This window comes from Triticum aestivum, chromosome 2D (genome assembly GCF_018294505.1).
Source record: "Triticum aestivum cultivar Chinese Spring chromosome 2D, IWGSC CS RefSeq v2.1, whole genome shotgun sequence".
In the NCBI taxonomy this organism is placed as follows: Eukaryota; Viridiplantae; Streptophyta; class Magnoliopsida; order Poales; family Poaceae; genus Triticum; species Triticum aestivum.
Window position 1 is genome coordinate 388,967,938 of NC_057799.1, and position 11,384 is coordinate 388,979,321.

At 42.1% G+C, this 11,384-nt stretch overlaps 1 protein-coding gene and 1 non-coding gene across 2 annotated transcripts; both read left to right on the top strand.

Moving 5' to 3' along the window:
- Positions 1 to 581: 581 nt before the first annotated feature.
- LOC123053337 (DNA-directed RNA polymerases II, IV and V subunit 12) lies at positions 582 to 4,610 on the top strand. Its single transcript, XM_044476799.1, has 3 exons — positions 582 to 809; positions 2,529 to 2,621; positions 4,328 to 4,610. Exons 1-3 carry the CDS (start codon positions 767 to 769, stop codon positions 4,348 to 4,350), a joined length of 159 nt encoding a protein of 52 aa, XP_044332734.1. The 5' UTR covers positions 582 to 766; the 3' UTR covers positions 4,351 to 4,610.
- A 1,929-nt stretch (positions 4,611 to 6,539) lies between these two features.
- On the top strand, positions 6,540 to 6,612 carry TRNAR-ACG (transfer RNA arginine (anticodon ACG)). Its single transcript has one exon. It is a non-coding gene; the product is annotated as a tRNA-Arg (tRNA).
- Positions 6,613 to 11,384: the final 4,772 nt, after the last annotated feature.

The window sequence follows — 11,384 nt, forward strand, 5'->3', positions numbered from 1 at the left end:
ATGTGTCGAACACATCAAGCGCAAGGCGGAGCCGGAGATTTGCCGAACGTACCACGACGGCGTCCGGGCCGGCGACAACGTCCCCCCGCGGCGAGGACGTGAGCGTTCTTTCGGAGCTGGCGGCGGAGAGCCTGGGAACGGCTGCGGAGCGGGCACGACAACGGAGCTGCGAGCCGGACGACATGGAGGAGGAAGAAGAGAGGAGAGAGCAAATGGATCCGGCAGCTCGGGAGGGGGGGGGGATTTGGTGCAATTTGGGGTGGGTTGTCGGATCCATTGTGGCGGGCGTGTCCGGGCGCCCCATATTCACCCTATATTTGGGCTGGATATGGGGTGCCGGAGGCCCGGACATTTGAGGGCCGTTTGAGAAGACTGATTGAGTCAAAAAATCGTGACCAGTCAGTGGCGGCCCGTCCGAGCATATGAGACGGATTTGAGAGGTCCGATTATAGATGCTTTAAGAGCGAGAAGACGCTCAGGTCGCCACGGTGATTGAGGTTGGCTGGCCAGAAGACAAAAACCCCCCTCGAGCGAGATAAAATTGCATGGTGCCACAGCTGCGATCCTAACCGTCAAACAATACAATCCTACGGTAGTCAGTGCAGATGGCCTGGATAGCCTCCGTATCCCGCCGTCATGCCATACAGACTTGCCGGCGAATCACGAATCCCGTCCCAAGTTCAGTAGTACTCGCATAGCCTTCTTCCCACCGAGCAGCCCCTCACGAACCCTAGCTTGCTATAAACCCTACTCCTTCCCTTCCCCGATGGATCCGCAACAGCCGGAGCCTGTCAGCTATCTGTGCGGAGGTGATTTCCCTCTCTCGTTCGTTTTTTTTTTCTGGAATTTGTCGACCACGAATGGCTCTCTTCCTCGCCAGAAAAAAGGGGGGACGAGTCGGCGACGGTTTCTCCCTTGGGAACGCCGGCGAGGCTGCGGTTTTCGCCCTCCTCTGCTCGCTTCTCCGGCAGCGGGTCCCCCGTTTCTCTCTTGGGCTGTTTCTATAGGCGGGGTTAGTTTTTTGGAGTGGAGTGTCAGACCCGGGACGGTCTGAAGATCAATATTCAGACAAGAACACTTAGAGGAGTGAAACTTGGTGGAATTATTGGTGTTTACTCATGAAACTATGAAGAACACAATATTTCACATGGTATTACTTTAAGCGATGTGCTATTATGTTCGATTAGCTATGTAGAACCATCCGTGTCTAAACAATTGTGTCCTAAACAAAACTCTGCCCCAATGTTCTATAAATAGAAAGAAAGATAGTGCATTCCAGGATTTTTTTGTCAAAACTATCCTTGGCTTATTTCTTCTCTTCTGCCAAGATGTTTCTTCATTCAGGGTTGCCATCCATGGCAGATGCTCATGTATCTTCTCATTTTTCATATCTGTGGGTGTAAGCTACGGTTTTACAAACAGTGAGCTTATTACTCTCATTATTATTGTTTGTTGCATTCTGTGTTAACTAAAAAATCTAGCCATGTTAATTTGCACATTGCCTTAGTTTTTTAACTCAAATTTTTTCATATAAAGGAGAACTTCCTAGAGTTGCTGCTGTTAGAGAATGGTGGGAATAGTCTGTTGTCTCATCTGCTGAAATCTTAGTTTATCCAGACGAGTTGAGAGTATCTATATGAGTTAAGAGCCTTTCACTTGCTTTACAAGTTCTCATGACCATGATTTATTTCCAGACGCTGAATTTAAAGAGTAAACCTTGAATCTGAATCCTTTCACTTCAGAGTATTCACATTTTCCCACTCTAATGCGACAAGTTCATGACCATGAATTTGTGTTTTGATAATTTTTCTGTTTTACTGTTAGTGAATAAATTAGCAAGTTATAGAGCAGCCAAACAGTATCAAGATGAAGTTTGGTTACTGCAAATTCAAAATTTCATCACTTTCTGATGTGATGTGGCTATCAATACAAAATGTTACTATTCCCCACTGTAATGTCGAACAAAAAGTAGTGTTCACTTTGGTGTCTCTTATCTTCCATTTTAAAGTTAGAGTTTACATTTTCTTATATACAGTTCAATAACTCTGAACTAAATAAGAGTATAAGACGATCTAGACAATTATTTGATACATAATCTGGATTCATGGGATAGTTTGGTAATGGCTTTGCAATTAGTAATTTGACTAATATTTAATTTGTAATCTCTGTGGACATACATTCCAGTTATGCCATTTCTTTTCAATGCAAGCACTACATCCATTGGATTTGTGCCCCTTTTCATTCTCTTTGTCCTCCCCGTGTTGATGATATTCTTCCAAGGAAAAATAAAGTATACTTTTGATGTTCTATTAGGAACGTTTCATATCTATAATCCCCCCAAAAAACTTATATTTCAAACTCCCATAAGCTTTCACATTTCCATGGTAAATGTTATAAATATTATGGTGTTTAAGTGCCACCTTAGACAACTAGCCCATGCGGATTAATAAATTCCTCGTTGTGTATACATTATAAATAATTTGATTTCCCCTTCATATTTTAACGAGTATGTGTATGTGTGTCTCTAGATTGCGGAGCTGAGAACACACTCAAGACAGGGGATGTGATCCAGTGCCGTGAATGTGGTTACCGCATCCTGTACAAGAAGCGCACCCGTCGGAGTATGGGCACTTCAATTTATCCTCTTGATCTGTTTTTAACCTCTTAATTTATCATGTTGCGGTTTGGCGCCATTGCTTTGTTTACACTTATCTGATAGGTTATGAATTCCTTGTGCATTGTGCTGTTGATATGTTCATCTTGATCTAGTCGAGCCAGTGAACATAGTTCCCTAACTACCATCTCATACAATTTTTTTTACTATGCAATTACGTGTAGAAAAACAAGCTATGATATGCATCTAAAACATTGAAATTCAGTTTCATAGAATAATACTAGATAGGATATCGCGGCATGATTATTTTGTTAAAAACATTGAAATTTAGTTTCACCCAAAGAGATGGTTACATGCTCGAGTGTGGTTGCCTTTGGGAGGAGAGGTTGCCACCTTGCCGGGCTGGGAAACTGCTCGACCAGGCGGTGGCGGTGGCGCGTTAGCTGGAGCCTCGAGTAGGTTTGAGGTCGAGCCCCTTTGTGGCGTTCGCGGTCAAATAGCCTGAAAAATTAGGGTTCGTATCGACGCCGAGCCCGTTATTGGGCCTCCCGAGTCCCCAGCGTGGCCCCTAAGTATCCGAGCCGTATCCTTAGTGGCGCCACTTTAGGCTTTTCTTGGGTGTCGATCCTATCGGCGCCCTTGCCCTTTTTGGCTTTGCCCTTCTTGAAACTGGTGGTCTTATTCATGACAAATACGTGTATCCCGGCTGTGTCCCGCCGTTCTAGAACGCTGATTCGGCAGTTTCAGCTGTGTCCGTGCTTTTTAGGATTAGGCATACAGGCCTTTCAACCCAGTTTAGTAGAGGGGTGGGTTTGTTTCATGGTTCATCTGTTCTTGGTTGCTCTCTCAATTGTTGATTTTAGATCGTGCGTCCTGCGCATTGGCCGGGCAGCGAGACCCGCCCTGGTTGTAAAGCGAAGCAAGGATCTTTGTAAATTTATGGTTTAGGAACCACTAGAATCATCGACCAACATATCTGACTTTGTCAACAGTTCTTATTACTTTATTAGCACCATTGTTCCTATCAGATTGTAAATTTCGACATTTATACTCATTTCTTTCATACGTTATGCTTTTAGCTCAACTGCCACATTCTGGGAAATACACAGGATCATGTATATTTAATTTCTGTCTTGATTCAACACATCAGTTCATATTGTTTCTTTTTCATTCGTTTTTGTATTATATTTTTTTAAACAAAGGCGAGGCAAGCATTGACTAGAGTTTATGTTGTAGTACAATATTTTTATTTGTTTGTTTGTAGAGGTACACTTGTTTCTTTAACTCTCTTTTGTGTCTTCAAAACCAATCATGTTGCAGTCAGTGACTTGTATTAAATGACGATAACCCGGTACATGTCACATAGCTATGTTGCAACAATGCACTTTTCCTTCCTCGTCCTCAAGATGCAGCCACCTGGCGCACCTACCTATGTTGAGGGATATGGCCGATCTTGCTACTTTAGTGAGGCCTAGTGATGTTTGATTGCAAAGTGGTTGTTACAAATTGGTTGGTTTTAGGTTCAAAGCTGGTACCTGATCTTATACTGTAGTTTTTGTTTTGATGATCTTTTGCTCTTGTGGTTGCTTGATGATGCCACTGGATATTAGATTTTTAATTCAGCTCAAACTCATTATTTTTTTGGCAACATATGATCTTTGCTTTGCATGCTGTGTCCGTGTGCAATTTCTCATGAACTGTCTCCTTGGGCAGTTGTTCAATATGAAGCTCGCTGAAGACAAGGAACAAACATCATTCACTGTTAAGTGTGTGCCCTGAGACAAAGCTACTACAATGGAGAAATGTATTAGGCAGTACTCGCTCGTAGGTAGTAATCTTTCCATTGGACTTTGGCTTGAAGTGGTAAAAACTTGTCAAACGTGTATTGAGATTTTAGACATTTGAGGATTGAGATTATGCATCTTTGAAAGCTGGATTTTAAAAAATGGTTATTATTGCTGTCGCCAGGAATAAAGTGCCCTGTTGGTTGCACGCAGGCTCTGGCTGTTATTTGCTGCCTGTATCGTTATTACTACCTCTGTAACTATTTTAAGACGTTTTTGTAGTTAAAATTGAACTGTAAAAATGTCTTATATTTACTCCCTCCGTCCCATAATATAAGAGCGTTTTTGACACTAGTGTAGTGTCAAAAACGCTCTTATATTATGGGCGGAGGGAGTAGTTACGAAGGTAGTACCTTAATTCTCCTGCCATGCTCTTTAATTGTGCTAAACCGAGCTTTGTAATGTTTTGTGCAATTAAGGAACCTCTTTCCATTACGTCATTGTCATATTTGGGGGGTATGCCTGGCGCACAGTAGAGCTCCCTCCGTTCCATGATATAAGGTGTATAGATTTTTGAAAAAAAGTCTGAAATATAAGGTGTATTGCGTTGCACCACTCGCTTGGATAATTTTTTAAGGGATTTGATTACATTTCCTTATATAGGGAAAGCTCCTCTATTTTTTCAAGTCAATTAGTCAGGTGTAATATCGCCCAAAATTTGTGAAATTTTCCCAACACTTGCGTTCTTTAATTTTTGTCCCAAAAACTATACACCCTATATTCAGGTGATGAGTATATTACAACTGTCCAACCCTTACAAGAACATCCTTATAAAATTAGAAAATAACACATACTTCCTCTGTTTCAAAATACTTGACTTTCATTTGTCCAAAAATGAATGTACCTATATACTAAAACATGTCTAGATACATTTATATTTTGACAAATGGAAGACATGTATTGTGAAACGGAGGGAGTAGATCCTTGGGCATATTGACGTTGCCGTTCTCTTGGTCACTGTGAGTAAAGCTTGATACCGCCTCCTGATCTCTGGAGCACCATCAGAGCAAGGATAACATTGTTGACACAACGGCCGTTAACTCCAGCAATAGCGAACAGAGGACTAGATTGCTGTCCCAGAGAAGAAGCAACGAGTAGGGTTGGACAATCATCCCCGATCCATCAAGAAAGAACTAAGGGAGGCCTAACCTCTCTAACTTTCTGATGAAACCAAACACCACCATGCTTTGCCTAACGAAGATGGAAACACAAAGCGGCGCTGTCCACTCACCCGGATGACACCGTTGAAGACCACCTAGGCAAAACATAAACAAAAAATGGGTTCCCAAATTTGGCCCTGACTGAATCTTCACACCTTCACACGCCCACCACTGATGTCAATCAGCGTTGCCGGTCAACTGCGCAAAGCGTCGCCCAAATTTCTACTACTAAATGAGAGTTGGTGTTTGCACGTCACCAAATGAGGTTTCATCACTCCCTAGGTTTGGAATAAGCTAAAAAAATCAATGATGTCCTCCCCCCCCCTCAAACCATGTTCTGCATCTAACTCAATCAAATCTATCAAAATCATATCCTGCATTAACTTAATCAAATTAAACAAAATCTTATCAACATTTCACTTAATCAAAACTTTCTTTGTCTTCCCCTATCATACTCAAATTAAATCAAAATTTACCAAAATCTAGAATATGATGGGTGTAACGTATACGTCGGACATGATTGGTGTTGAACCTCTAGAATATGTATGCCTCCGTTGCAACGAACAGACAATTAGCTAGTAAGTTAGATTTTCAGGGGATTTCTTGCCGTCAAGTATTCTCTATGTGTAGAGTACATTGAATGTATAAAAATGGCTATAATAGAGTTTCTGTTGTTGAATCTTTTTCACGGCTTGATAGAGAATTTGGTAAGCCGAAGATCCCATTGTATTCCAGAAGCTTGAGAAGCATTTTTCGTTCAAAATGCTAGAACTATATAGGGAACTTTTCTATCCTTGATAAATTTTTTTTGACTCCATGGCCCAATGGATAAGGTGCCAGTCTACGGATCTAGTGACTCTGGGTTTGCCCTTCTACGGTCTAAAGAATATATAACTATAAAGTCAGATGATGCCATCAAGGGACTCCGTGGCCCAATGGATAAGGCGCTGGTCTACGAAACCAGAGATTCTGGGTTCGATCCCCAGCGGAGTCGGATTTCCTTTTTCGATTTTTATATGCCGTTCTCTTGGGCCAAAATATGGGTGCACCTCTCGTGAATGAAGGCCCAATAGGCCGTAATAAAAAATAACCTCAGCAGCGCGTTTACACCCCTCAAAAAGGCAAAACCTATTGGGGGCGCGACTCTTTTTTCTGTTTTTCTACGTCTTCTGTTTTCTTTTTTACTTTTATTTATACACACACACACATATATATATACTAGCTGATTTCCCGTGCGTTGCCACGGGACACCATACCCTACCGACAAGACAAACGTTACTCCTCCTTCTTCCTTTTCTCTGCCTTCGGTGTCGTCATCTACTTCCTTCCATAAAGCTCCAATATGACATGGTATGTTAGTGTTTACGATGCATGTCATTTGCTTTTTGTACGGATTGGCAATGCTCATATTTAGGTGTGCGTTTCTCTGAAAATTCAAAATTTTGATTAACCAGATCATTCAAACTAATGCTTCATGTAATTTCCAAAACTAAATTCATTGTGATAACTCGTCAAAGGGAGTGAAGCAAAAGAATGCCGAGTTGGGAAGATGAAAAAACAGGATAAAGTCGTACTAAAATCTGATAATGATATATAAAAAGTGAACATAATTCAGTTGATATATGCTTGCCCAGTAAACATAATTCGAACCACAAAGAGGCATGTAAAAAATAATCTTAGTGCATATGGGTTACTGATTTTTTATATCCAACCTAGAGTGAAGTTTTATGACCATGTATTGAACCGAAAGGTCTTTCCCTTCAAAATTTAAATTTGTTCACAAAGTCCTATGTCTTACTCCCACTTAACTCCCTTCCTAGCAATCTCCATGTACATTTCTTCACACCTAAGTGCCACCAGAAATACAAGAAGATAAAGTATGTTGATGATGTTTCTCATGCTTGGCTACTTCTCTATCCGCTCCTTATCTGTGCGCTCACACTGGCTTCTTTGTTGTGTGTGTATTTCTTCCAAGTTCAGTGAATAGTTGCCGAGATCTCGTCATTTCCTACAAGAAATGCTTACATGTGAAGGGCACACGTTAAATCAAGGAGGACATGTGACGCACGCAATCGAATTTGTTTCGGGCTTCTCATCAACCGGTGCCTGTTGGGGAACGTAGTAATTTCAAAAAAATTCCTACGCACACGCAAGATCATGGTGATGCATAGCAACGAGAGGGGAGAGTGTTGTCCACGTACCCTCGTAGACCGAAAGCGGAAGCGTTAACACAACGCGGTTGATGTAGTCGTACGTCTTCACGATCCGACCGATCAAGTACCGAACGCACGGCACCTCCGAGTTCAGCACACGTTCAGCTCGATGACGTCCCTCGAACTCCGATCCAGCCGAGTGTTGAGGGAGAGTTTCGTCAGCACGACGGCGTGGTGACGATGATGATGTTCTACCGACGCAGGGCTTCGCCTAAGCACTGCTACGATATTATCAAGGTGTAATATGGTGGAGGGGGGCACCACACACGGCTAAGAGATCAATAGATCAATTGTTGTGTCTATGGGGTGCCCCCTGCCCCCGTATATAAAGGAGCAAGGGGGAGGCCGGCCGGCCCTTGTTGGCGCGCCAGGAGGAGGAGTCCTCCTCCTAGTAGGAGTAGGACTCCCCTCTTTCCTACTCCTACTAGGAGGAGGGGGGAAAGGAAGGGGGGAGGGAGAAGGAAAGGGGGGCGCCGCCCCCCCTCTCCTAGTCCAATTCGGACCAGAGGGGGAGGGGGCGCGCAGCCCCTCCTGGCTGCCCCTCTCTCTCTCCACTAAGGCCCATAAGGCCCATTACTTCTCCCGGGGGGGTTCCGGTAACCCTCCGGCACTCCGGTTTTCTCCGAAATCACCCGGGACATTTCCGGTGTCCGAATATAGTCGTCCAATATATCAATCTTTATGTCTCGACCATTTCGAGACTCCTCGTCATGTTCGTGATCACATCCGGGACTCCAAACAACCTTCGGTACATCAAAATATATAAACTCATAATATAACTATCATCGTAACGTTAAGCGTGCGGACCCTACGGGTTCGAGAACTATGTAGACATGACCGAGACATGTCTCCGGTCAATAACCAATAGCGGAACCTGGATGCTCATATTGGCTCCCACATATTCTACGAAGATCTTTATCGGTCAGACCGCATAACAACATATGTTGTTCCCTTTGTCATCGGTATGTTACTTGCCCGAGATTCGATCGTCGGTATCTCAATACCTAGTTCAATCTCGTTACCGGCAAGTCTCTTTACTCGTTCCGTAATACATCATCTTGCAACAAACTCTTTAGTTGCAATGCTTGCAAGGCTTAAGTGATGTGCATTACCGAGAGGGCCCAGAGATACCTCTCCGACAATCGGAGTGACAAATCGTAATCTCGAAATACGCCAACCCAACAAGTACCTTCGGAGACACCTGTAGAGCACCTTTATAATCACCCAGTTACGTTGTGACGTTTGGTAGCACACAAAGTGTTCCTCTGGTAAACGGGAGTTGCATAATCTCATACTCATAGGAACATGTATAAGTCATGAAGAAAGCAATAGCAACATACTAAACAATCAAGTGCTAAGCTAACGGAATGGGTCAAGTCAATCACATCATTCTCCTAATGATGTGATCCCGTTAATCAAATGACAACTCATGTCTATGGCTAGGAAACATAACCATCTTTGATCAACGAGCTAGTCAAGTAGAGGCATACTAGTGACACTATGCTTGTCTATGTATTCACACATGTATTATGTTTCCGGTTAATACAATTCTAGCATGAATAATAAACATTTATCATGATATAAGGAAATAAATAATAACTTTATTATTGCCTCTAGGGCATATTTCCTTCAGTCTCCCACTTGCACTAGAGTCAATAATCTAGTTCACATCGCCATGTGATTTAACATCAATAGTTCACATTACCATGTGATTAACACCCATAGTTCACATCGCCATGTGACCAACACCCAAAGGGTTTACTAGAGTCAGTAATCTAGTTCACATCGCTATGTGATTAACACCCAAAGAGTACTAAGGTGTGATCATGTTTTGCTTGTGAGATAATTTTAGTCAGCGGGTCTGTCACATTCAGATCGGTAAGTATTTTGCAAATTTATATGTCTACAATGCTCTGCACGGAGCTACTCTAGCTAATTGCTCCCACTTTCAATATGTATCTAGACTGAGACATAGAGTCATCTAGATTAGTGTAAAAACTTGCATCGACATAACCCTTTACGACGAACCTTTTGTCTCTTCCATAATCGAGAAACATATCCTTATTCCACTAAGGATAATTTTGACCGCTGTCCAGTGATCTACTCCTAGATCACTATTGTACTCCCTTGCCAAAATCAGTGTAGGGTATACAATAGATCTGGTACACAGCATGGCATACTTTATAGAACCTATGGCCAAGGCATAGGGAATGACTTTCATTCTCTTTCTATCTTCTGCCGTGGTCGGGCTTTGAGTCTTACTCAATTTCACACCTTGTAACACAGGCAAGAACTCTTTCTTTGACTGTTCCATTTTGAACTACTTCAAAATCTTGTCAAGGTATGTACTCATTGAAAAACTTATCAAGCGTTTTGATCTATCTCTATAGATCTTGATGCTTAATATGTAAGCAGCTTCACCGAGGTATTTCTTAAAAAAAAACTCCTTTCAAACACTCCTTTATGCTTTGCAGAATAATTCTACATTATTTCCGATCAACAATATGTCATTCACATATACTTATCAGAAATGCTGTAGTGCTCCCACTCACTTTCTTGTAAATACATGCTTCACCGCAAGTCTGTATAAAACTATATCCTTTGATCAACTTATCAAAGCGTATATTCCAACTCCGAGATGCTTGCACCAGTCCATAGATGGATCGCTGGAGCTTGCATATTTTGTTAGCACCTTTAGGATTGACAAAACCTTCTGGTTGCATCATATATAACTCTTCTTTAGTAAATCCATTAAGGAATATAGTTTTGTTTATCCATTTGCCAGATTTCATAAAATGCGGCAATTGCTAACATGATTCGAACAGACTTAAGCATAGATACGAGTGAGAAACTCTCATCGTAGTCAACACCTTGAACTTGTCGAATACCTTTTTGCGACAATTCTAGCTTTGTAGATAGTAACACTACTATCAGCGTCCGTCTTCCTCTTGAAGATCCATTTATTTTCTATGGCTTGCCGATCATTGGGCAAGTCAACCAAACTCCACACTTTGTTCTCATACATGGATCCCATCTCAGATTTCATAGCCTCAAGCCATTTTGCAGAATCTGGGCTCACCATCGCTTCCTCATAGTTCGTAGGTTTGTCATGGTCTAGTAACATAACCTCCAGAACAGGATTACCGTACCACTCTGGTGCGGATCTTACTCTGGTTGATCTACGAGGTTCAGTAATAACTTGATCTGAAGTTTCATGATCATCATCATTAACTTCCTCACTAATTGGCGTAGGTGTCACAGAAACTGGTTTCTGCGATGAACTACTTTCCAATAAGGGAGCAGGTACAGTTACCTCATCAAGTTCTACTTTCCTCCCACTCACTTCTTTCGAGAGAAACTCCTTCTCCAGAAAATTTCCGAATTTAGCAACAAAAGTTTTGCCTTCGGATCTGTGATAGAAGGTGTACCCAATAGTTTCCTTTGGGTATCCTATGAAGACGCATTTCTCCGATTTGGGTTCGAGCTTATCAGGTTGAAGTTTTTTCACATAAGCATCGCAGCCCCAAACTTTAAGAAATGACAACTTTGGTTT

Excerpts from the sequence above, each read along its gene's own strand:
- LOC123053337 (XM_044476799.1), top strand. The coding sequence starts at position 767 with ATGGATCCGCAACAGCCGGAGCCTGTCAGCTATCTGTGCGGAG. Across the intron at positions 810-2,528 it reads TGTCAGCTATCTGTGCGGAG|ATTGCGGAGCTGAGAACACA; the intron begins GTGATTTCCCTC and ends GTGTGTCTCTAG. Across the intron at positions 2,622-4,327 it reads CAAGAAGCGCACCCGTCGGA|TTGTTCAATATGAAGCTCGC; the intron begins GTATGGGCACTT and ends CTCCTTGGGCAG.